The 27500-nt window shown below is 35.7% G+C and overlaps 2 protein-coding genes across 3 annotated transcripts in view; both read left to right on the forward strand.

Moving 5' to 3' along the window:
- LOC144964083 (pseudouridylate synthase 1 homolog) overlaps positions 1-4055 on the forward strand; it is a 31442-nt gene extending 27387 nt beyond the window's left edge. Inside the window, exon 17 of the mRNA XM_078898023.1 lies at positions 3215-4055. Coding sequence (XP_078754149.1) covers positions 3215-3535 — 321 coding nt within the window. The 3' untranslated portion in view covers positions 3536-4055. The remainder of the gene's footprint in view (positions 1-3214) is intronic.
- Positions 4056-10540: 6485 nt separating this feature from the next.
- On the forward strand, positions 10541-19240 carry LOC144966189 (E3 ubiquitin-protein ligase RNF103-like). Of its 2 annotated transcripts, none has more exons than XM_078902346.1 (5): positions 10541-10612; positions 12627-12950; positions 13946-14040; positions 15488-15642; positions 16575-19240. In XM_078902346.1, the coding sequence occupies exons 2-5, from the start codon at positions 12716-12718 to the stop codon at positions 18436-18438; spliced, it is 2349 nt and encodes a 782-aa protein (XP_078758472.1). In that variant the 5' UTR covers positions 10541-10612; positions 12627-12715; the 3' UTR covers positions 18439-19240. The 2 variants fall into 2 exon arrangements, with proteins under 2 accessions (XP_078758472.1, XP_078758471.1); XM_078902345.1 differs by having other exon boundaries at positions 10565-10668.
- The last annotated feature ends 8260 nt before the right edge of the window (positions 19241-27500 follow it).

The raw sequence follows: 27500 nt of genomic DNA on the forward strand, positions 1-27500 counted from the left end.
CTATCGCAGTGTTGTCATTTAAAATAATACAATAATATTAAAATTTCGTTTGGTGTTTTTACTAATCAAATAATATGAGTTTCATTAGTTTCTTCCTTCCAAAAAACCCAGTTATAACGTCTGAATTTTAAAAAAGTCCAATAGAATATTTGGGGACCCCGATAGCTCAGTTGATAGAGCACTCTCTTTATACGCAAAGGGCCAGAGATCGATCCCGGGTGCAGTCGAGTTTTTTCTGAATCCCTGTCTACTCAGCAATGAATGGGTAGCTGAGTTTGTTAGATCTGGCGAAAAGTCACCATCGACCCCTCTTATTACCTCATCCACCCCTCTTATTATAACTTCACGTCTCTCTCTTACTCTTCAATGCTCGCTGCCCTCTAATGTGTGTGTGTGTAGGGGGGGGGGGGGGGGGGGGGTAGGAGTTGCGTGTGTGTATCAAGTATCAACGCCACGAACAACTCGATCAACGCCTTGGGCGATGCCATTATCTCCGTTAATGGGGATAAATTTCAAATTTTATTAAATTATCGAAGTAACAATGAAGTGCGGTGAGCAAATAAAGAAGGCATCACCCCTCTTCTCTAATTAGGTTACAATTTGAAATGAGTGTGACTACTCCGTGTGTTTTACTCCTGTAGACCACGGTTTTCATCGTGTAGCGGTCTTTAACGGTTAAAGAATGAACGATCCCACGGTCTCAAAGGTCAAACCGGTTCGAATTTCCAACAGTCTCTCAGGAATGTTCAATGTCGAAAAGGACCGGTCCTTGCGGTCTTCATTTCCCAAGGACCGTAGGACCGTGGTCCTTAAGCTTGCCAAGGACCGCCCCGCACTACTTTTCAGCCATGGACAGGACTGTGTGTTACATGAGTTTGGTTTGTTGTGTGTTGTTGCTTGTTGAACTTCAACAAGCAACAACACACAACAAACCAAACTCATGTAACACACACACACACATATATATATATATATATATATATATATATATATATATATATATATATATATATATATATATATATATATATATATATATATATATATATATATATATATATATATATATATATATATATATATATATATATATATACACATGAACCTGTCTAGATATATTGGTGCATTGAACACGCTAGCAACAAATTCACGGGTTCAACGAACAAGGACAAAATTCCCAAATTATGTCCTTCATTGTCTTAGTAAATTTTTCACTGCATCCACAAACGGTTCACAGTTTTGAGGAACTAAATTGAAACAGGGCCAACACACACACATATACAGAGAGAGAGAGAGAGAGCAGAGCAAGTTGCGTTGTGTGTAGCCTTCGTGAACTTAAAGCCCCCCACCTTCATCTAAAAAAAAAAATCAAGTCAAAAAAACAAGATCACGAAAAAAAAAAAAAGGATTACTGTGAGTTGAATTCAATAGTTCAACCAATGGAATCATTTATTTCCTTGAGCACCACTAACAACTGTCATCTGCATTTTTGCCAAATAAGGACCTAAAATTTGCCAAAATTTGACAAAAAAACCCCAAAATTTGCCAAGAAATTTGCCAAAAAGACCAAAATTTGCCGGAGAGAACTAAGCGTTTTGAAGATTTTTTGACGAAATGATCCATGACTGAAGTTGGAAGGGTAAGTGACTCGATTTATTTGACTTGAGAAATGAAATGACTGTGAATAGTGTTGTTACAAAGATTTTAAAGGATCATTATCCGTAGAGAGTAGCTTCCTTGGTTTGGGCCCAGGCAAAGCTGCAACATTTCTCAAGTTTTACACTTTTTTTCCCGTTATTTTGTTTTCGCTTCTTTTTTTCCCAAAATTTGCCACGCGATTTGCCATTTGCGGCCGCAAAAAATGCAGATGACACTAAAACTGTTAGTGACATCAACTCACTTTTCATTTTCTTAAAACGTTTGGTCACTGTCATATAATTATTTGTGGTCAGTCTCAGGCATAGCCATCATAAGTGCTTGCCTGACCTGACAACAATCAGCCCCACAAGGTGTGAGTGTTTCTCACAATATGCTGACACACTAATGAAGGAATTATATTACGATGCCTGACAACGCCATGTTTATTTTTCATAGACTCAGACTGTAGTTTTACGAAGGGTACACATGTTTAGACAAAGGGCCTTCCCTACTCCATTCTTACTGCATCCTCCACATCTTACCATGTTATCCTTAGTGCCATGTGGTATGACGTGGTGGTGTGCATTATGTTTGTCTAAGCGAGTAACAGGAATGAATGATATTCATTATTTTGCTAACAAAAAGGCATGAATCTATGAGATCGGGATGTGTAAACATTTACTTGTACTGGCTACATCACAGATTGTGGCTTTTATCTAACAGCCATGTTCATGGATTCGACAAACTTTTCCAGCTATCCCATGTAGTTCGTTGAATGCGTGTTGTACTGTATGTTCATACAGTGATATAAAACATTTTGCTTTTCATTTTAAGCATTAAACTTGTACTTTGTGTACAGATTGATTAAGATTATTACGACTGCTTATTTATCAAAATATTTAACCCAGGCATCTCAGGTTAACTCGCTCAACCCCAACACCGACTATATCCGTAGTTTACCCGGGTTACTTTTACCCCATGACTATTTATTACATTGTTCTGAGACAAATTATAGGCGTAGTATCAAAGCTAATGTTTTAAGTTTTTACATGTTAGTGGTAGTTGAATAAAACACTCTATGTACATGCTCATTTTTAATTTTTAAAATTTTCCAATTTTGAAAAGTAGCAAAAATCTCTATGATTAGTGAGTTAAATACTTTTGGAAAAGTTGGAGGATATTATAATCTATCAATATATTTGGCCAAACCTTCTAAAATGTGTTATATCATTGTAGGATAGTGGTGTTATATCATTGTAGGATAGTGGTGTTATATCATTGTAGGATAGTGGTGTTATATCATTGTAGGATAGTGGTGTTATATCATTGTAGGATAGTGGTGTTATATCATTGTAGGATAGTGGTGTTATATCATTGTAGGATAGTGGTGTTATATCATTGTAGGATAGGATAGTGGTGTTATATCATTGTAGGATAGTGGTGTTATATCATTGTAGGATAGTGGTGTTATATCATTGTAGGATAGTGGTGTTATATCATTGTAGGATAGTGGTTTATGGGTTTCCTTGTATAAAGGCTGTAGTTAATGATAATCTATTTAATTGCTGTTCCTCAGGGAAATGAGTCAAGTGAATCCAATGCTGTTAAAAACCTACCAGACTCCAATGTTCAAGGTGAAGACTCTTCACAACAGGAAGTAACAACAACCTCCAACTCTGACACTAAAATGGAAAAGAATGATAGTATAACTGATGATGCTCGTCAGGAACCATTAAAAGCAAAAAGCACAGAGGATGTGAGAGACAGTTCTAGTGTAAATCAAGAAACACCAGAGAATATGAATATGAATGTTAATTCAGAGGACAATTGTGAAAGAGCATCTGAGACCTCTTTCTCAGAGTCAACAATTATAAGCGATGATAAACTTAAGAGTTGACAGTGGTAGATGAAGATGAAGGCGACTGATCTTTTATTTGTGTCTGAAATTCATTGAATATGTGAGAATTTGATTGAAACAAAATATTTTTTAATTAGGGTGAACTTCTGGAAACCTTTTTATTACTCTTAAATCTTATACCAAGATTTAAAAATATTTTAATGGCTACTCCAAACCACACAATTTTGATGTCAGTGGGAGTTTTTTTACTTGAAATATTGTTCTTTTAAAACTGCCGGCATTTGCTTTATAATTGAGCCTGGAATATATTTCTTGCACAGTTTAAAAGCGCTATTCTTCTTTTTTAAAATATCAAATATTATTTGTTTGATTAGTGTTGCTGAAAATATAGGTTAAATTGATTCGCTTAAGAAAACCTTTCATTGGAAATTACGGTGTTTTGATAGCCAAATTATAACTCTCTGGCTTTCTCCACAGAGGCTGAACTACCTCATTGATATGGTTTATTCATAAGTGGTACCAAAATAAGGGCAAAATAAATATTTTTCTTTTGGTATAATTTTTGTGTTTGTGGAGTTACATTTAAAAAAACAAAACAAAAAAACCTTTTTATTAATATTTTAGCTTTTAAAGTTGTATCAAATGAAAGCCTGTCCTCTCTTTTGTTTTGCGTCAAAATTTGAGTCAGGTCTGTTGTTTGGTGTATTTCCTGTTGTTGACTAACGAGCACTCCAAATTCGAAATCCTTCATATGAACACTATTTTTGAAAGTTGTGTCACAAATGACACTTTATTTCATAAATATTCCAACATTTTGAGTTCAATCTGTAGCTTTATTTGAATTTTTAATGAATTTTTGAAAATTAGTTATTTTTCCAATTTTTAGGTCATATTCAAATATTGCGCAAATAGATTTTAAAGCATTTTAAATGCAATAATTTCTAACTCTTAAATACAGTCACAGTCTTGAAAATGATTGAGTAATGTGTCAGTGTTGTGACGTGTAAGTTCAAGAAATTTGAGTTGTTTGGGATTATAATCTATGCTGTCAGCGGGATTTGAAAATTGAGTTTTCACACATTTGAAATGCAACCAAAAAAGTCCAAAGTTCAAAGTTGCATCACTTTTGTATAGCTGTACCTATGTATGATATGAAAAATCGATTTGGAGTAGCTAATTTTAATGAGTAGCATTGACCGTTTTCTATCATCTTTCTTTTTTCACTTGAAGAAAGGTCTTTTTCAAGAGAAAATATTTTATATACTGAAATGTTAGAAGTACTGTTTCTAAAAAAATGGATTCATTGTGTCTTTATGTCAGTCACGAAATTGATGATTAAACTGCCCTCTTAATAACAAATATCAATAAAATCGTTCATATTGGTAGACTCGGGTGCAAATAAATAGGGAATGAGATTAGAGGAAGAGTATCGTCCCTTGATTGGACGTCACCTATAGTCTGTGACGTTACCGGCGGAAAAGTTAATAGAGAGAGAACGTCATGTTGGTTGTGCGCATGCGTCTCTCGTCTTCGCTTCAGCGCACAACCAACATGACGTTCTCTATCTAATAACTTTTCCGCCGGTGACGTCACAGACTATGGGTGACGTCCAATCAAGGGACGCTACTCTTCCGCTAATCTCATTCCCTATAATATGCTTAAATTCAGACGTGTCTACTTTTCTTTTTCTTTTTTCTTTTTTTTTTTTTCTGGTTTAATTTTTGGTTTTTCATCTATATACCAAATACCTAGCACACACATTTTGGGTGAAAAAAATTTGAAACAACTTTTCTATTATACTATTTACCGTTCTCCTTCCGCTCTTGAAAGCTGTCATTCCACGTCTAAAGCCAAACTATTAATATGTAAATCTTTTCATTCATCTCATTTCAGGGTTTAGAAGTTTTTACCTGGATTGAATTTATTTTCACCGCACATGTTGTGATTTTTTCAAAATATTTGGGTGGGACTTGGGAGTTGAAGAGGTCATGGAGGAGAGTTCCTTACACTTAGACTGTCAGAAAACTTTGTTGTTTTGTCTTTTGGGTTGGTTTTATTTATTTTTATTTTTTTTTTTTGACTTGCAGAGGGAAGTAATAAGTTGACATTATTAGGTCACATTGAAGCGAGGGCACATTGAAAGCCTAACACTTAGTGGCTACATAGAAGGAAAAAGAGCTCGTGGTCGTCAGAGGTTGTCGTTCCTGACTAGTTTGAGGCTACAAACTCCTAGTCTCTCCGAGTACATGAGGGAGGCAGAGATAGATTATCGTGGAGGCATATGATAGGCAACGTGCATATAGATAGAATGAAGATGACGTCACTCAAGCCTTTGTTATTGTATTTTGCCATCCGCGTTTGTGAGTGATTCTCACTAAACTGTATTAAACAGACTATAAAAGTTCATGGTTACACACAGTTTTGTGTGTTGGTCCGTTATACTTCCGGATGGCAATGTTATGAGCTTCTTAGCCAAGTGCATACTATCTATATACAAGCCACGGATAAGTAAGTATTGGGTACTTCCAAACCATTCACTTACTTGCCTTATTACAAGAAGGGTTGTTGACTGACTTAGCCACTACAGCCTCCAGCTAACAGAGGGTTTTGTTGCAGTTCAGGTGTTTTAAGTGACGTATTGATATATCAAATCGTCATGTTGTAATGCCTCCAAGCCATTGCCATACCACTGATTGTTTATTAATCAGCTGTGAGACTCTCTCTCTCTCTCTCTCTCTCTCTCTCTCTCTCTCTCTCTCTCTCTCTCTCTCTCTCTCTCTCTCTCTCTCTCTCTCTCTCTCTCTCTCTCTCTCTCTCTCTCTCACACACACACACACACTGCACTTTATAAATCTTTTGTGCCTATGATGTCACTTGCTGTTTTCTATAGATCAATATATTTTTACTTTTTCCTCATTGCTTTCTACTCTTACTCTTATCCTGGAATTAGACCAATTGAATTTGTCCTGCCCTTGCCCTGGCTGGGATCCTTTACTGGGAGGAAAACAGTCGTTTATATCCTTTTGGGGGAGATGATAATAATATAATAATAATACTTTATTGCATCCCAAAAGGAAATTTTTTGTACAGACGTGTTATAATTTACACATAAGATAAAAATACAATGGAAATAGGATGTATATATATATATATATATATATATATATATATATATATATATATAAAAATAAATAAAAAAAAAACAAAAAAAAAAGGAGCAGCTCTATAACCAGAGCTGCGCTTTATAATATGAATAATTTCAACACTGTAAAATAGTTAAAACTGTCACTATAAATTGAAAATTGAAAAGATTGCAAAACAAATAAATTAATAAATTAATATTTATATTTTTAAAAAGTAAAAATGAGAAATAATTATATAAAATGATTATTGCTTGTTGTTATAAAGCCTAATACTGGACGGCAGAAAAGATTTTCGGTGTCTCTCTGTTTTCGTTGAAATAGAGAAAGGGCGACCACTTCTTTCTGACATAATAATTGATGGTCTTAGTGGATGATACTGGTCATTTAATATTTTAGTTATTTTATTTATACAAAATTTCTCGTATAAAAGATCTACATCGTCAACATCATTTATATAGCGTTTAATGGATTTTTTAATATTTGAATTTATTTTGTTCCTTTCCACTGCTAAGCAATTGCCTCCCAAGCTGTTATACAAAATGACAAAACACTTTTGATTACTGCTCTATAAAATAATGTGCAGAGGGTTTTATCTATTCTAAACTGAGAGAGTTTTGATAAAAAATATGTACGTCTGCACATCTTATGCCTAATTATTTTCAAGTGTTCATCCCACTTGAGCCTGTCATCAATCGTTACACCAAGGTATTTGTAGTGAGGAACTCGCTGGACGAATTGGTCCTTTAATTTTAACGGTTCTATCGGTTCCTTCACTCTCCTAAAGTCAATCACTAGCTCCTTTGTCTTGCTTATGTTAAGCTCTAGGTGGTGGGCATCACACCAAGACACAAATCTATCAATTTCTTGCCTATAAGCCACTTCGTTGCCATTTGTTATGAGGCCTTGAAGAGCGGTGTCATCTGCAAACTTTATTAAAGGTACACTCAGGTTTTGACTTCTACAGTCATTCGTGTATATTGTGAATAATACAGGGGACAATACACAACCTTGAGGAGCACCAGTATTTGTAGTTATACAGGAAGATTTGTTTTGTCCTAATTGAACATATTGTGCTCTCTCCGTAAGAAATTCGAGCACCCAAGCAATTATATACTTGTTTAAATTCAGACTAGTCAATTTTTGAACAACCAACTGAGGTTGCATTGTATTGAACGCTGAAGAAAAATCTGCAAAAAGCAATCTGCAATAGCTCCTAGCGTGATCTAGATGCCTGTAGATGTTGTTTGTAAACAGCAAAATGGCATCCTCTACGCCACGTCCTGGTTTGTAAGCAAATTGATGACTATCACTCAATGGCATAAACTGATTCCTAATTTTAACAAGAACAAGTTTTTCTAAAGATTTCATGACTATTGAAGTCAGTGCAACAGGTCTGAGATCGTTCATAGTTTCAAGTTTTTCTTTTTTGGAACAGGAATAATTTTTAAAGTTTTCCAAATTTCAGGGATCGAAACGCATTGGAGGGACCAGTTAAAAATATGTGTATAAATGAGGGAAAGCTGGTGGGCACATTCTTTTAATAGTTTTCCTTTCAATCCATCCGGCCCAGCAGCCTTCCTCTCGTTTAGTTTCGAAAATACGAATCTCGTTTCCTCTTCACTGACCTCAATAGTCATTTCATCTTACAAAGCCCTGTCTAATTTAGGAGATGATATTGTTTTTCCTTATTTCTTGAAATTCATCAATTTCAGTGATACTTTGTAATAATTTGAGTAGAGTACGAGTTGTGCATACAACTCTCTGGTGGGAATATGGACCCGTGACTTGGTGGAAACTTTAAGGTAATAGATATGACAAATCGAGAGACTTGATGGATCTACCTTTTTTCCTTGTCTGATGAGAACCGTAAGCCGTGGTGTGTGTAAATTGAAATGACCTTAGGGTCACATGTAGATTGCAGTTAGAATCTGTTGCAATTCTCACTCGTCTTCCTTTGTCTTAGGCACCTCTGATGCCAAAGTGTTGCAGGTACTGAACTCTTAACCTCATAATACATGCAAACCATCTTCATGTCAATTGTAAACATCATGCAAAATTTGGTGACGATTCGTCCAGTGGTTTTTTGAGCCTTGGTGTTCCTAAAAAATCAAATTTTCCAAATATAAGATATATACTTAAACACACACACACATATACCGAGATAGATAAATAGATAGACACACACACACACACACACAGAGAGAGAGAGAGAGAGAGAGAGAGAGAGAGAGAGGGTGGGGGGGGGGGGGGTAAGTAGGATCACAGCAACTTATTTTCATCAGGTCAATCATAATATGAATAAATGAGACTTTTATTGAATTCCAAATTGTCTTGTTATTGAAAAAAGATCACAATGAACATGATCTGAAGCAATTGATCGGATGATGTGCCATAAAAGCAGTTTGTTTTGGATTAATATTGTCAGGACAGAGGCCACTGCAACCTTCTCTTTTCGAGTTGAAACCGCCAAAGGTTCCACTGAGCTTATTGTCAGACTGATATGACTTTGTGCTGTACTCATCGCCTTCTTATAAGAAGACAAGGGCTCTTCTCCGCCTGCCATGGGGCCATAGTCTGATCGTGGGAGGTCTGAAAACAAGAGAAAAATGGTCTCAAATGGGATTCTAACTCCTGCCTATGGAATCGCCATCCACCGCCTTGCCAGTAACGCAGCTGGATGAGTTTTAAGTGAGTGTGTAGTCGAAGGTGGTAATTCTTCTTCTTCTTCTTCTTCTTCTTCTTCTTCTTCTTCTTCTTCTTCTTCTTCTTCTTCTTCTTCTTCTTCTTCTTCTTCTTCTTCTTCTTCTTCTTCTTCTTCTTCTTCTTCTTCTTCTTCCTCTTCCAAATTAACCGTTGTGTGTGTGTGTGTGTGTGTGTGTGTGTGTGTGTGTGTGTGTGTATTTGTTTTGTGTTATGCACTCTGTCTGCAGCAAGGCTCATGTTGCACTGTATATGATGCAGTATAGTATGTAGTAAGTAGCCTATACGCACATATAAACACACACACACACACACAGAAAAAGAGAGAATTCATGAACAAGGCCTAGCCTAAATCTCCGCTGTTTTTAGCTGAGCGTGATGTGGACTAATGCATTGAATTTGAAGATATTGATTGGGTTTACGCGCCCATGTTAGAACCGATTAGGCTATTAAAAGTCCCTGTTATTGTTGTAACCGGTAAATTTTACTTTCGGCAAAGAACGGGAAAAAGACGGGGATTTCGAAAACCTGTTCTAACCGAGTCCCTGTCAATATCCGGAACTCTTATACACGGGTTCCACTGTATTTACTTTTTATCAAGGAAAAATCAGGTCAGACAGGTAAAATTGTTTATTTTTGGCGAAAAGCGCTTTCCTTTTACACGACATTCACTGTATTGGACCTACCAAGATGAGCATTCTCTCGTGTATGAATGAAAGAAAAGATGTTCCATGATAATGTTAGGTAGCTAGCTCTCTCTCTCTCTCTCTCTCTCTCTCTCTCTCTCTCTGTCTCTCTCTCTCTCTCTCTCTCTCTCTCTCCTAAAATAAATTTTTATCTGTCTCTGCGTGTCTGAAGTTTTGAAAAAAGAAGGTATTCCCAGGGTCTAAACATTCAGTTTCTTCAACTTCAAACGGAGGCATCTTCAATAGAATGAAGTTGTCACTGGGGTCTTTGTTATTGTGTTTTGCCATCCGCGTTTATGAGTAATTCTCACTAAACTGTATTAACCAGACTATAAAAGTTCAAAATTACACATCGTTTTGTGTGTTGGATCGTTATATTTCCGGATGACAATGTTGTGAGCTTCTTAGCCAAGCGCATACTATCTATATCTACACGTCAAATTGTACCCCAAGTCAACTGCCCCAAATGGTAATGTTTATTTTGTCGGGTCAAGGTCGTAGAGCTATAAGTCACGTGATTCACATAAACAAGAATAACTGGCCTTGCTTTCGTCGTCATCAACCTGCTGAGGCCTGATGTAAAAAAGGTCGGTTTGGAGCTTTATACTCCCAATTATTAATTTGAAATAATCCTAAAATTCAAGTAAGATATATTATTTTATGGTTGATCTTCTCTTTGATCAATATATCCCGAAATGTAAATCGGGTCTTTAGTGTTACGTTCCCATTTCAGTCTCACCAACCTAGGTTTAGTCTTAGTCTCTAGTCTGCTGAAATAAGCTTATTTGTTGATGTCTGAACTTCAGACTTAGACCTCAGTTACTTTTATCTAACTTCTTAATGTTACCAAAAGAAGTGTAGATAGCTGAGAGATGTGCCTTGATGCATTTGAAATATTTAGAAGAAAGAAATCTTCATAATTGTCAACGCTGTCGAGTAATGATTATGATGAATCCACCATATCTTGGTATTAGTATTAGTATTGGCCCTGGTGGTAGAGTGGTAGAGGAGCGAGGTCCCTACTGCCGTCTTGCGTTGTTTACAAAGAGACTGAGGTGTCACCTTCGCTGCACTTGATAAATAGTAGTAAATAGCACCACCCGGACGCGAAGTTTTTATTCTTTGTTGTCTTCTGGTACTTTCCTACTCACTTCCTTTCTTGTTATCACCTTGGCAAAATGCTGTCATTATCCCCAGACACCTGTCTGGGGATAATGGAAATTGGTTATCCCCAGACACCTGTCTGGGGATAACGAAAAGGCTGGGCTGTCATTATCCCCAGACACCTGTCTGGGGATAATGAATATTCGTTATCCCCAGACATCTGTTTTGTTTCTTTTTTTAACTCTCTCTCTCTCTCTCTCTCTCTCTCTCTCTCTCTCTCTCTCTCTCTCTCTCTCTCTCTCTTAGTTTCTTTCTAGTTTCTAGAAAATTGTCATATTCGTCCCCACTCCGATCTCAAAAAGTGTCTAAAAAGAATAAATAATTAAAAAGCAAACAAACAGAAATATTCAGAGAGCGACCAAATGGTCGGATAAAGGAGAAAAAAAACAAACAATAATTTAAAAAACAAAAAACAATTTTAAGAAATTCATGTTCAGAAACGGAACAAAAGGTCAAACAAAAAGGAGAAAAGAATAGACTCGCACAAAAAAAAAAGAAAAGAAGACGGAATTTTTAAAAAAGAAAAAAGAAGACGGAATTTTAAAAAAAAAAAAAAAAAGTGGCGGTACCAGGATTCGAACCCACAACGTCGATTCTGGTAGTAAAACTTCCAGGGCAGACGACTAAACAATTCGGCCATCACACCCACTTCGAGGTCGACGCATAATGTGTATATGTAGTAACAACTAATTTAATGTTGGTTAATTTTATGTTTTTATATCTAGATATTTTATTAACTTTCCTTATTTCTATGTGCATTTTGGAAACATTCCATATTCCGGAATGTGGATAATTGTTTAAAGGAGCGGAGTTTCAAATATATGTCTGGGGATAACGAATGTTGATTGTCCCCAGACAGGTGTCTGGGGATAACGAATTTTCATTATCCCCAGACAGGTGTCTGGGGATAATCACAGCGTTGGCAAAATGAGGGGAAGGGATGCGAGGAGAGAGAGAGAGAGAGAGAGAGAGAGAGAGAGAGAGAGAGAGAGAGAGAGAGAGAGAGAGAGAGAGAGAGATCGTATTAAAAAAAACAAACAACGAAACTAAATTAAATCTTTCCCCCTCTCTCTCTCTCTCTCTCTCTCTCTCTCTCTCTCTCTCTCTCTCTCTCTCTCTCTCTCTCTCTCTCTCTCTCTCTCTCTCTCTCTCTCTCTCTCTCTATCAAAAAAGAACTTGACAATATTCTCCTTCATCTGTTATACTGATTTCGGGTTTAAGGTAAGATTTTTATTTTAAAATGTCAACAACCTTCTTCATCAGGAGCACTGGTAGTTGAAGTATCAGATTAATTAAGGTAAAATTAAATTATTATTATTATTATTATTATTATTATTATTATTATTATTATTATTAGATGACCATATAGGCTTTTGTTTTTGTTTTAAATAAGAAATTTTTAATATCTCATATTTACTATTATGAAATGCTCCTCAGGCAGTTCAACACACCATTTGACCGAAGCTTCAATTTTGGTATGTCTACATCTAAGACCTATCATCCATTTTGAGAGCCCTTCAGTCAACATGTGGGTCAAGCTGTTTCTTCTGCTGGTCTACATTTGTCTTCTATTCTTTTTGTCTCGCGTTTTGGAGACTATTTCGTGGTGTGACTTTGGCCAAAGTCGAGTTATATCTCGCCAGTTCCTGGACCCTATGCGGTTGTCTGTTGCCAAGTTGAAATGCCTTTTGGATCATCGCGGCGTCAGTTATGATGGAATTGTGGAGAAATCTGAACTCACTGGTCTTGTTGAAGCTTCAGGTAATCACTTTTAAATATAGGTAAATCATGAAGTTAGCATCACATGAAGTCCTTTAACATTCTGAATGATTCATAGGAGGATGAAGACACTACAGTGTCATAATCCTGTGTACCTGGTATTTAATTCTTTAATGTTTAATTTTTTTCAAATTTTATTCCTGGATTTTTAATTCATTTGGTTCCCTGAGTAAAAATAATTAAACTGATGGACAAACGAGCAATTAAACTTTTTCCCATTCCTTGCTGTTCCCATCCTGGGTGAAAGTTCGCCGGAAAAATCCGGCATGGCCGGATTTTTATTTTGAAAAAGAGGTCTCGCCGTTTTTTTTGTCTGGCCGGAATTCGAAAATGAAAAAAACCGGCAACTGTCGCCATTTATATTTAGTTTATAGTAGTTTATATAATTAACCGCACTTCTTTTTTTTCCTCTTATTGGTAGTTGCAGGATTTTTTTTTCTGAGCACCTGCCTTTGCAGGATTAATATCATTGAGTAACTTTCACCCATGGTTACCATCCTTATCATATTCATTCTAGTTAACTATTTATATGATAATAACATGTAAAAAAAAGTACTTAAATATGTGGGATTTAAAAAATAATAATTTTTTAATGTCCATGCCTGTGTATTTGTGTGCATGAATACGATGCGAACGTTTGTGGTTCATGCTGTCACTGAGGTGTGATCAAATATCTCATTTGATATACTATGCAGTTCTTTAATTCATTTTGGAAATGTCAAAGCAGATACAATCAAGTTAGAAACAATTTTTCACACATTACCAACTGCTCATCATTTAAGTGATAAATTCAAGATTGGGCAGATTGATCTTGATTTACTTTTTAAAAAAATATCAATGAGAAATTAAGGAATAGGTAATTAGTTTATTATGCTTATGACAAAGCATTACTGTAATGATAACATTATAAAACTCGTGATAATTATAATAAAATTAAATCTTTAAAAAAAATTCACTTTTATATGTTGATATTTCAGGCCCAGTCAATGAGGCAGATATTGATATGTCTTGTCAAGAAGAGGCTGCAATGAGTGAGACCAACTTTACATCAGGTGCCCATTTCATTGAGCAGGTAAATTGGAAAGATTATATGTCAATCTTTAGATGTGAAGTCAGATTTGGAAACAACCATATCTTATAGCATTGATTTCCCAATTTCGTAGTTGTACATATGGATACTTATATGAGTATCTCTGGTTGTTGGGAGAGAATTTCCATTTGGGTCTTTTGTTACAAATACAAGGAATGGAGTGCATTTATTTTTCCAGCAATTTGATTTGAAAGTTATTTTGTCTCTGGAGTTGCATCTGTGTACAAGTTCTTCATGCATAGCCTGCCAATTGGGAAATCTTGATTCCTGTTTGGTTGATATTAGTGTGGCTCCAGTCACATTGATGGCTATTGCAAGATAGAATATTTCATCCTTTGGGGGAGAGGTCCATTTCAGATTGGGCAATTTTTAGATGTTAGTGGTTTCTGTGTTACCAAATTTGGTAATGGTGCTCTTAGTGTCTTTTGTTTCTGTGTAGCATTGTTAGTTTGATACGTTTTTTAGATGTTAGTGGTTTCTGTGTTACCAAATTTGGCAATGGTTCTCTTAGTGTCTTTTGTTTCTGTGTAACATTGTTAGTTTGATACGTTTTTTAGATGTTAGTGGTTTCTGTGTTACCAAATTTGGCAATGGTGCTCTTAGTGTCTTTTGTTTCTGTGTAGCATTGTTAGTTTGATACGTTTTTTAGATGTTAGTGGTTTCTGTGTTACCAAATTTGGCAATGGTGCTCTTAGTGTCTTTTGTTTCTGTGTAGCATTGTTAGTTTGATACGTTTTTTAGATGTTAGTGGTTTCTGTGTTACCAAATTTGGCAATGGTTCTCTTAGTGTCTTTTGTTTCTGTGTAGCATTGTTAGTTTGATACGTTTTTTAGATGTTAGTAGTTTCTGTGTTACCAAATTTGGCAATGGTGCTCTTAGTGTCTTTTGTTTCTGTGTAGCATTGTTAGTTTGATAGTTTTTTAGATGTTAGTGGTTTCTGTGTTACCAAATTTGGCAAAGGTGCTCTTAGTGTCTTTTGTTTCTGTGTACATTGTTAGTTTGATACGTTTTTCATGTTAGTTGTCTGTGTTACCAAATTTGCAATGTTTTCTAGTGTCTTTTGTTTCTGTGTAGCATTGTTAGTTTGATACTTGCTCTTCTGTCTAGCATAGATGGTGATTCCATATTTATAATGTATGTTCAGATGGATAAAGTAAGAAATGTAGAAGTATTCTCTCAAATTGGCACAAAACCAAATATCAAGGTAATAATACATATAAAATTTCTTGTTCACATTTGCTGAAATAATGGTATAGATAGACGGGAGGAAAATTAGAGGCAGGAAGAGAATGACAGGTGGAAGAAATTTCTATATATTGTTGACACCGGGTAGATGAGAGATCTGGTTTTTCTAGAAGAGGCTGATGGTAGAGGGGGTGAGAGAGACATGACACAACAGATCTGACACCTGATTGAATGTATGTTTCAGGTTGAGGACGCCAAAGACAGTGTTTGGTTAGTACAAGTTGTTATGCAGACGGAGCAAGCCCAAGTTGTTATGAATCGGCGGTGGAGGAACATCCAGAGAAAGGTTTCCCACTTTGGTGTACGGACAGGTCTTCTTGATTGTTCTTTAGATGCCAGGTAATATTATAAAGGGCCTGTTAAACTGTAGGTTGATTTAAATGTTGTTTAAGTACTTGGCTCAAAGAGAAATGTTTGCTGATGAAAATGATACAGATAAATGAATTAAATCAGTTCGATTACCAAATGAAGTATTAATTTGAAATGTTTTTTTTTGACATCTGCAATACACATGAGGTCAAATCACTAGGTTAAAAAACCAATGGTATCTTAAAACATACACAGTTTAGAATATGATTGAGGATGCAGAATATCGAAAGAAATAGTTGTGGCAAATATTACTAACATATCCTTGCAAACTTAAATTTTAGATTTTATTCGATACAATACTGTCTCTGAAAATGCTAAGCATTGATTTGAATACATTATGTGTCATCTGAATAATTACATCATAACAAATGATGAATGCATTCACTGAACCTCACAGATTTGGGTTATTTTGTCAGGGATATTTTATCATTAACAAGAATTCCAAAAGTGATCTCTAGCAGCTTTTCTGTCAACGTTTACACTGTGACTACAAACACGTATCATGTAAAAGATTTTCCTATAGAGTGATGACCAACTTATAAGGCCTGTGGAGCTGGAGCTAATTCTGTTTTTATCATATACAATGTACATATGAATATGACTAGACCATTGCAAAATAACCTCACTCCCTTTTCCCCAATCTAACAGACCCAGCTACCCAATCATTGGGGGCCAACCGTTCAGGAAACATGTTTGCTTATGAGTCGAATGCTCTACCATTTGGGATATTTGGACCCCTATCAATACATTTTTGACAACTTTTTCGTGATTTGTTAATCACAACGAATTCAGCTTTCTGCTGCTTTCATTTTTAGTGTTGTACATGTAGGTCTCATGTTGACTTAAAGATGTAAGAAGAATTTAAGTAGATGCATAACATATATTTTTGAATTGATCCACAGGTACTGTCACAGTAAAGGTTGGAAAATGCCTGTTATGCTTCTTGCTCTACCAAGAGTTTTTGAGAAAAAGGCCAATGTCATCATGTACAACTATTCGGGTCCAGCGACAGAGAGTGCTATAATGAGATGGCTCCATGACAAACTGGACTCCAAAGTAATGAGAGTAACAAATGTTTCATCATTACAGAAATACTCTTCCAAAGCCTTGCAACCAGAAATCCAAATGATTCTTTTTACCCAGGTCATCTCTGCTCCATTGTTTTTCTCTGCACTCAGTGTTAAATTTCCAGGGAGGGTCAAGTTTGGAATGGTTACTGCTAATGACAGGAATGCTACAAATGAATCAAAGCCAAAGAAAACTTTTCTGAAAAAGCTTAGAGAGAAATACAGTATAGCCCATCTTCCTATGATTATTATATACACTGCGGAGGGAAATTATACATACGGATTGAGACCAAGTGAAAAGTTTTCTTTTAACAATATGGAAATATTCCTGAAATTTGTATACCCTTGTTTAAATGATATTTTTATTATAAGCTTCTGTGTTGCCAATGTTGTTTCTTGGTTTGAATTATTTGTATCCAATTGTGGATTATTTAAAAGAATTCGGAAATTTGTATGGTGTGCACTAAAGTATAATATGATGGTTATAATGCTGTGGCTTCCAATTATAGGTATATTTCAGATGCCTTACTTAGATCAGGTACCATTGTTATTACTGAAATTAAATCGAATCTTCACAATGACAAATGCAGGTGCAATATTGCGAGGTGATTATGTATTTTTTGTTAGTAACCCTATGTATGTATACCTATCTTTTGTAGGATATTTAATTGTAGTAACTCTTCTGTGCAAGAAGTATAGAGAGGTGGAGGATGACTCAGAGGATTGGTTCAATTTTAGGCATATGCAAACTCTCACTCACATGAGAGCCAATAATCTTTTTGAGCCTATGCGAGTAAGTAGCTATGACTTGGTCGGCGGATTTGAAGTTTTTGGATCCCGATTCTCGCAACCTTCTCTATGGCTTCAACCATCCATTCCTTTAGAGTATATCCAACACTTGCCAACATGGCGCTATACCCCTCAGACCATGGCATCAAGAGCTGCTCAAAACGCTGTTAAAGTTGAATCGGCAATAATTTCTGCTTGTTCAGAAAATTGTCGATCTTCAATTGAGAGTAAACCAGTATTAACATGTCAAAAAAGTGACAAAAGACATCCATCTGATAAAAGACAATGTGATTCATGTGGCAAATGTCCTTCAGTTGCCCCTACTAATTCAGATATTTCATCTCCTCAACCCACTTGTAGACAAGTTTCGCCACATGCTTCACAAGCCGTGGAATCATTGCCATCCGAATCATGCCTCGCCCGTCCTTACCAGAGCCATTCAGGCTATCCAAAATCTTGTATAAATCCATCAGTTTGTGAAAATATAACTCAAGCTCCTTTTGACCACTTAAGAGAAATAGACACTTGTACAGCATCTATCAGTCCTCTTGGCCACAATTCAAGCTTAGGTAACCAAATCAGTCCAACTGTCAGCAGACCATCCAACCAAAATGTAACACCAATCCAACCAAATGCTGTTCAAGATTCCTCTTCTCCAACTCCAACTCCAAACCACAATTTGCAGCAGTCGGATGTTTTGCCTAATGGATTCCGTAAAGGCTTCATGGAAAGTCATCAGTGTGTCATATGTCTCGATGACTACGCTCCTCTCACAATGCTCTGTGGTCTTCCTTGTGGACACGTTTTCCACGAGACTTGTATCATATCATGGCTTAACAGAGAGAAACATTTCTGTCCTATGTGTCGCTGGCCTTCTTACAAACTCTTTGGCTCTCCAAATCCTTCATAGCAATTGTGTTTGGGGAGCAAGAAACAAAAAAAAAGCATCTTTACTCACACTACATAGACAGTTATGATACATTTCTCTCTTTGTTTACAAATTGAATACCCTTTTTTAAATGCTTACATTGAAAAAGAAATTTTGTTTTCAACTTAGTGAATGCCTCACTTCAGATGCTAGCTAGTCACTCTGGACGATTTCTAGTGCCCTAATTCATATTTGTTTTATTTTGTCTTGATTTTATGATAATTTAATCAGCATAAAAAGTATTATTGTTTTTTAAAATATTTTTCCACCTACCAAGAAAGGTATGAAAATCCAAATTTGTGTCTCTAATTTGTTCAAAATTAGATACAAAACTCAATAAAAGAATCTCTGAGAAAACCAGAAGTTGAAAATCAGACCCTTGATAGCTGCATTTGATGAATTAAGTAACTTATGTGTTTGTTACGTGTAATTGCAAGGTGATGATTCAAATAAAAAATACTAATGTTTAAAATATTAATTTTCAAGTTGAAAATATCTGGAAAAGCTTGTGATATTTTGTAAATATATATTCAGGTATGTGATTTACTTGAAAACAAACAAAACAAAAATTTGCCTGTGATGATTATCTTCAAAATTTCTTGATTCAGTGCTCATTGTTTGAATGAAAGAAAATTTGTGATTGATCCTTATTTTAAGACACCTTGATTTTCATTTGACAAAACTATTTTCATTCCCACAAAGCATTCTTTTTTTAATTATTATTTGACAGACACCATCATTTAATATAAGATTGGTTTATGATTTCCCATGATGGGGGAAGAGGTCACTTTGCTGTTTTTCCTTTTCATGTTGCTCATCCTTTGTTCTGAGTTGACATTGCTCGTTCTTTACCCGACCCCGGCAGAGATCCTTAGCTGAGAAGAATGCAGTTAAATGTATAGTTCCTGTTTTGAAAGTTGGCAATTTCTTTTCATTGTAAATCATCTCTGTTATGTACTATTATAGTCTCTAGTTTTTAGTTTTGAATATATTGTACATTGTAAACATTTGATGTGTGTACAACCCCTTATTGCCCATGTGGAACCGACCATGAAACCACTTTACATGTGCTTATGGATTGCCCATTATACAACGTGCAACGTTCGAACCACTGGGTCACCCCTACAACACTCAACACAAAGCTCTATGGTGAGGCTGAGGACCTAAAGCGGACCACAGACTTCATAGCAGATATCGGACTGCAGCCATAGATGTCCATCAGAGGAACGAAGAAGAAGAAGAAGATGAATGTATCCTTCATACCAAGATCCTTTGCTTTTGCCTGGGTCGGACTTTTAGATAATGTAAAAACAGACACATTTATGGATTGCTTGTGGAATCCTCTGTTCCCCATTTGAAGCAGTCCTCTTTGTCTTACTTTTTCTTTGGTGCTTTTAACTTCAGATCTGCAACTTTTCCCCAAGATCTATCTATTGCCGTCAAAAACAAAAATCAAGCAAGTCTCTGATTTGAATGTTTGATTTGGTTTTAATAATTTCAATAGAATCAGCTGGTTCAGTTGTATTGATTAGTTTACAACGAAGTTAAAGTTTAAGCACTACCATGATTCTTCCGTCTACTTTAATGCTGATAGGAGCCACTTGGAGGAAGCGCTGCGTCACGTGATCACTTTTTAGCGTTGCTTTAGCGTTGATCACTGGAGCCCACCAACTTCAATTTGATTTAAATTCTATATTATTATTATTCTATATTTTCAAACGGAATTGTGTTCAATTTATATGTTGTGAATTCATTCATCTGGATAGTGTATATATTCGTAAAACTTGTGCAATTTTAAACAATAGTTTAACACCTATTTATCGCCTGCCATCTCGGTCCCTTTGTTTACAAACAATGAACGCCATTTTTGGTTCCGAGTCAGTGATGGAGAAAGAAACAATCGAGAGTAGCCGAGCGGACGATAAGAAAGGGAAAGGAGGTGGTGAAGTGAAAGACGGGGCGAGCGAGAAGGAATGTGTTGGGAAAGGAAGTGTAAGAGGTGTGAAGGGGAAAGGTAAAGGAAAGAAAACGGAGGGGAGCAGTTACGGTGCTGGTAGTAGTAGCGTTGGTAGCAGTGAACTGGACTTTAATGAAATAAAACAGCAACTCAGTGTGTTGATGGATTGGTGCCAGTGGTGAGCCAAATGAAGGAGGCCTTTGACCGTTTTAATGAAATGGAGGAGGAAGATGCTAATGTCAATATTGGCCTTTCGCGGCCAATATGTAATGATGACATTGAGTCTGATCTTTCGCGATCAGGCAGTAAAGATGTAAGTAATGCTGACCTTTCGCGGTCAGGCAGTAAAGATGTAGAATGTAATGCTGACCTTTCGCGGTCAGTTGATATGGTGCCAGGCAGTAGTAGAGATGCAGGGATGATGGAGCAGGCATTCTCATATTTCGAGAATGTGGTAGGCAGGACAGAAGTGAAAGGGAAGGTGCTGGCAGAGAATGTTTCAACTGGTGTTACACAGGTTTTATGTGACGGTCTGCCCAAGGATACGATTACTGCTCTCTCTGAAAAATATCCAGTGCCAGCAAATTGCTCTAGACTAGAGGTTGTCCAATGCAATGAGGAGGTTTTTAAACAGATATCCCCTGCCTCTAGAATGAGGGACGCATCCTTGCAGAAAGTGCAGGTATCGCTTATGAAAGGCATTACTGCTGTTTGCAGGGCTATGGAGATGGTGAAAGGAGATAACAAAGAAGTACTGGAAAATATTTCGGATGGAGTCGCTTTGCTCACCAATGCCTCTCATAGTTTGGATATTTATAGAAGACAGTCACTTCGCGGTGAAATTAGAGATGACCTCAACGCTCTCTGTACCGCTTCCTATCCTGTTAGTGACAAGTTATTTGGGAGCAACATTAAAGATAAGATTAAAGACATGAACGATTCTATTCGAGTGGCAAAAACCACAAGGAGATTTTCCCCGTACCCGTCCCATGGCCAGAAAAGGTTTCCTTTTTTAGGCAAAGGTCAACCATGGAAAGGTCAAGGAGGGGGGACAAACACCTTTCGGGGGAATACAAGGACATGGAACAACCACAAACAACACCACAAGCAACACACATTCAAAAGGAGGAATTAAAGGATAAGGTAACCCATTTGCATCGGGGCAGAACTAAATTATTTATATCTACTTGGAAAATGTATACCTCTGATCCTTTTATTATTCAATGTATTTCTGGATGTGCAATTGATTTTTTGTCCCCTCCTGTTCAAATGAAACCAGCTCATACTATCCAATTTAAACAGGATGAAAAGTTAGCTTTACAGGAGATGATAATACAATATGAAAGGGATGGTGTTATCCAGAAATGTACACCGGAGGAGGGTGATTTTGTTAATAATGTTTTCCTTAGGGAGAAACGTGCTATACCCGGTGAGCAGAGGAAAAAGTATCGAATGATATTAAATGTAAAACATCTCAACTCCTTTGTGCGTTATCGCCATTTTAAAATGGACACTTTACATTCTTGTTTACAACTTATAGAACCTAAATGTTTCATGGTTTCGCTAGATTTATCTAATGCATACCATTCTTTGCCCATGCACCCAGATTTTACGAAATTTCTTAAATTTGTTCATAATGAATCGTTATACCAATACCTTGTTCTTCCGCAGGGGTTCCGTGATAGTCCTAGAATCTTCACTAAAATCATGAAACCTATTGTTGCTCATCTGCATCTTAAGGGAATTATATGCAGTTTGTATATTGATGATTTTTATATTCAGGGCCCTTCTTATGAGGAATGCGAACATAATTTGAAGTACACGACCAATATTGTGCGTTCGTTAGGATTTGAAATATCAGATAAGTCTAACTTAACCCCATCTCAAGAAATGGAGCACTTAGGGTTTGTACTCAGTTCCTTGGATATGTCAGTGACTTTAAGTGATAAAAAGAAAGATCAGATTATTTGTATGATTGAGAACCTTCCTTCTTCCATCTCAGTTAGATTTTTAGCTAAGATTATCGGCATGTTAGTCGCCTCTTTCCCTGCTGTTGAATATGGACCTTTATTCTATAGAAGTCTTGAGTGTCAAAAAATTGAGGCTCTCAAACAAGTATATAACTTTGATAGATATATTAAAGTTTCAGTTCAATCTTTTATTGAATTAGAATGGTGGAAGTCTGAAGGCGTCCATAGTAAGAAACGATTACATATAGATAACCCTTCTTTTGTGATGAGAACTGATGCTTGAGGTCATGGCTATGGAGCAATTATGAATGATGTTGCCACACAGGGTATGTGGACGGAAGAAGAGCAGATGGATCACATCAACGTTCTACACACTTGTTGTGGGCAGCTTTTTCGGAGTTAAATAGTGATCACGTGACGCAGCGCTTCCTCCAATTGACTCCTTCAGCATTAAGAGACGGAATAATTATCATCATACTTCGTCTTCCCAAGGTAAGACTCGTATAATTTTTTAATTCATTGACACATAAATGTTGAAACCATGATTTGATGTTTTAATTTAGTTTACTCCAGTTATAAGATACCTAGGTCTCAGGAAGTTGTATAATTGATAATACTTTATGATATTAAATTGTAAATGAGGGTATTATGGGATTCGCAACTGTGGTTGTTGTTTGTTTTTTTTTTAGAGAATTTAAAATGAATTTTTAGATTTACAATATTTATACTTGTTTTAATATATTTTTGCTCCATTTTATCCACTTATTAAATTAAAATGGTTCTCTGCTCATTCATTTGCGGTGGTTGGAATTCCCCTTTGGGCAATGAAATGTTGGAACCCTCAGTGTATCCTTTTTTTTTTTTCTGAGATCCTGTCGCAATGTCAGTGTGGGACTTTTGAGTGGTTTTCGACCTCAATGATACGTTGCTTCTTGATATGATTTCTGTAGAACTTGTCCTTTTTGTTTTATTTTTTTTTAATAAGGTGATTGAACTAAATCTTTTGACTATTCTACCATCTTTCTTTTCACTGGTTCTGAAATGACCTGATAATTTTTAAAGCGCTTTAAAACGACTAATAACAAAATTTTAAAAAAAACATCCATTTATGGAGGTATGAAGGATCGATCAGAGCAACTAAGAGTATTTAAACCCACTGTTTCCCTCACTAATTACTTACTATCATTGTCCTGGAATGAGATTACCTGCTGTTTGGCCTTGGGTGCATGCCTTTATCATGAGGGAGACAGTCTGGTTTACTTTTTGAGCTTTATGGGTTTTTCTGTAAATAATGATTTCCCCCACCCCCCCCCCCCCCCCACACCTTAATCAACAGCTTTTACTACTTTACTCAAAATATTGCAATGATGAATTAACTGCAGCACAAAATGCTAAGGATAACGATCTGTGTCATTAGTCTGTAAATGGGGAAAAAAGGAAGGCAACAATTTCGACAAAATCTACTTTTTACTTTCTCTACCGCTAAGCTAAAACAGGGTTTGTGCTTTTTTTTTTTCTTCTTCTTTTATTGGTGACTGATTGTTTTGTATTTTTGTGCAACCGTTTATTACAGTCATATTCACATAACTATTTATCACCTGCTTCTTTTATTTTTCTTAACATTCCTAAGAATGTCCCAAGCCACTAAATCTTTAACAAGGATTTAACCTTAAACATAACTCATCTCAAATTAAACATATGCTGGATATGCCCATCATGTTGCCTTTTTATGAACGCTAGTCGTAACATGACTTATACTATGTTTCACATACTTTAAACATTTTGAGTCTTTTAAATCGAAATCCACAATCTATGCCTTTAGCTCGTTTCCAATGAGTGTGGAAATAGTAGAGTCGAAACTTAATTTTATTTAATGGAAATTTTTTTTTTTAGAAGCCTTGCACTTGATGATAGTTGTAATATATTTTCAAGCAATGAGTACAACATCAGCTAACAAATTTGAATTTCTAAAAACCGATAAACTGCTCAGAATTTATTTATATAAAAATAACATTTTATATCTTTGAATTGCAATAATTGTGGGTTTTTGTGTTTGTTTTTTCATTTTCCGATGGGATGCATTTTTTTTCATTCTATTTTTTTTTTACAAACTTGGTTCCCCTAGAAGTTTGACAAAGAAACCCAAATGGAGTTCTCTTTTAAACGAAAATAAATTTGAAATACTCAACACCCTTTCTGAACAAGAAACAGTATAGTAGCCTTCAAACCACTCAATAACATTTGGAAACCATACTGATTCAGGATCATTTTGTGATGCAACTGTTTTAGGACCCATTAGCACATCATATTTAGAATTATTATGGGGTGGGTTCTTTTGACTTTCCATTGTAGGTAGAGAGGTCAATCTTGCTTCGTCCCATCCTCATATATATGTATTCATTTTATATCTATCTGACTTTGGCGTGGATTGAGATTACTTTGTTTTCTGCTGGGTCCGACTTGAGTCCTTGGCTGAAAGGGAAACAGTCAAATAAAAAGTATTAGTTTTGGGAAATTATATTTTTTCTTCTTGTAAATATTCTCTCTGTTATGGACTTTTATAGTGTTTTGATTTAAATATATTTTGTAATCATTCTTTGTCAGAGACTGCGCTTGCGTCTCAATGTGGCTTTTAGGTGATCTATAACAAAGCATGGGTGTACGATCCGATAGTGATGTCGTTTCTTCTTCTCTTTACTAGCCTATCCTGCTTCTTTGGTTTGTGATTGTATTTTTGACAGGGGATATTTTTTTTCCTGTAAATCCTCTGCCTGTTTGTTCTTGGTTATTTATAATTTAGCTTATGATATCTTTAGGTTATGATTTTGATTGACATTTGTACTATTTTTGTTAGATTGCTTGTTTTTTTGTTTCAGCGGTCTCTCATATAACCTCAATTGTGTTGGAAGAGACCTAAAGCAACAAACAAAAAAAAAAAAAAAAAAAAAAAAAACTATAACAAAGCACATTTATAATTTACTCTTGGAATCTACATTTGTTCCTTATTTTAACAGTCTCCTTTGGCTTAATTTTTCTTGGGTGCTTTTATTTGTAAATCTAGAATTTTTAGACCATCCCATCTTCTTCCTTTTCCCTGGTGGTGAAATCACCTTAAGTGTTGCAAGCTCAATATAAACCTTAGAAACAGAAACAATATATTTAGGAGTACATCATCTTACTACTTTTATTTTATTTGATTTATCTAAATCTGTTTTCATGCTTCGATCGTATCTCAACATGTCTAATATATAAACCAGTGGTCCTTATCGTGTGCTTTTGCATCCTTAATAAAGTTGGTAATTACCATGGGGTCATTTCATTTTCAGACGCAAAGCAAATTTCTACTATGAAGTCATATGTAGTTCCTGACCTCCCATAGTGGGCAGGGAGGTACTTACTGTGTCTTCTATTCCCCATTACCTATTTTCCAACTTGCTTTCTGTCCTTGTCTTGGAATGAGATTACTTTGTTTTGTCCTGGCCCTGCCAATACCCTGGCTGAGAGGGAAACAGTCAAATGTGTAGTTAGTTTTGAGAGATGATTTTTTTTTTCTTTGTAAATCCTCTCTCTGTTATGCACTGTATTATGTTTTGTTTATGTATTATATATGATTTGTATAACAAATGTGTTTCTCTTAGTGGGGACCTGTGCTTATGTCTGGATGAGACTTCTAGGTGATCTCAAACTAAGTACTTTGAAAGTGTGCTCTTGGAATCTACATCTGTTTCCTATTTGAACAAATTCCCCTTTGTCTTACCGCTTCCTGGGTGCTTTAATGGTAATTCTAGAACTTTTTACTATCCCATTCACCCCATTTTACTGGCGCTGATATGACCTTAATGTGTTGCAAGCACCGTAAAACCCTCAAAAACAAAACAAAGTCATATTTAAAATTAACTATTTAGTTCTAATGTATTAGCCGATATAATTATGATTCTTTGCTGAAGCTCCAAACGTCACCTTTCCTTTCTTTTAAAACCTGTTTATTTATTTCACAAATATTAAGTAAAGTGGACTCATTGTTCCAATTATATAAACACTATTATTTGTTTCTAGTATATAATTATTATTATTATTATAGACCTAGATGCTTATTTTACTCGATAGAGAAGATAATCCAAAACTAATAGAATTTAAAAATAGAAATAAAGATGACTTTGACATTTGATTCAGTTATTATTATTTTAACTCTCAATGTTCTATTATTTAACATCACAATATCATCTTAAATTATATAACAAAACTACTCGAGCATAATATATAGTTAAGTATTAAAATCCACAAGAATGATAGTATAATTTGATTAGTAAAGCAAACATCTCGTAATTTTACCTTACGTAACGGTAATACTTTTAGATGATGACAGCGTTATAACAAATTAAATATCACATAAGATTCGTCTGTTGTCACTTGTTAAGATTAAGGATAGACTGGTTGGAAGAGCTAAAAGGTATTTGATGAATTGATGACTGTCTTGAGATATTTTTTATCAGACCATAATCTCATATCACACATGTTTAATGAAAACAAAAATTCATGAATCATTTTTATGATTAAACTTATCTGACACGCAATGCAATATCATATTTTTCGTTTCTTTCTTCTCTTATTATTTTTTTTTTTCATGATCATTATGTTGCAATGCCCTTTCCCTTGTTTAAAAATACTGTAGCCTAAGCACATCATAGCAACAAAATGTTCATAGAAGAGACTGGGTTTGCCTCGGCATCATTTTTCCCCAGAAAGGGAGACAAGTCAAATGCGTGGGTTTTTTTTTTTTTTTTGTGGACCTCTCGTGGTGCTGTCGTGTTATCTCCCCTATATCTGTTTTCCAACGTGCGTTCTGTCTTTGTCCTGGAATGAGATTACTTGTTTTTTTCTGGCCCTGGCCGTAGTCCTTGGCTGGGAGGAAAACAGTCAAATGTATAGTTATATTTTGGGGAGATTATTTTTTCCCCCTCGTATATTATCTCTCTGTTATGTACTGTTATATATTTTTGTTTTTAATATATAATGATCTGAAAGCATTTGAGTGTATTCCTTTTAGATTAATCCTGTGGTCGTGTCTGGATGAGACATTTAGGCGATTTCAAAACAATTATTTATAGAAAGAGGAG

Source organism: Berghia stephanieae, chromosome 2, assembly GCF_034508935.2.
Source record: "Berghia stephanieae isolate SIO BIC M18660-M18661 chromosome 2, UCSD_Bste_1.3, whole genome shotgun sequence".
Taxonomy (NCBI): domain Eukaryota; kingdom Metazoa; phylum Mollusca; class Gastropoda; order Nudibranchia; family Aeolidiidae; genus Berghia; species Berghia stephanieae.

What these genes read in the sequence shown, in the direction of transcription:
- LOC144966189 (XM_078902346.1), top strand. Translation starts at nt 12,716, where the DNA reads ATGTGGGTCAAGCTGTTTCTTCTGCTGGTCTACATTTGTCTTCTATTC. An exon ending in GTGCCCATTTCATTGAGCAG is followed by an intron (nt 14,041 to 15,487) that starts GTAAATTGGAAA and finishes TGTATGTTTCAG; the next exon opens with GTTGAGGACGCCAAAGACAG. An exon ending in GATTGTTCTTTAGATGCCAG is followed by an intron (nt 15,643 to 16,574) that starts GTAATATTATAA and finishes ATTGATCCACAG; the next exon opens with GTACTGTCACAGTAAAGGTT.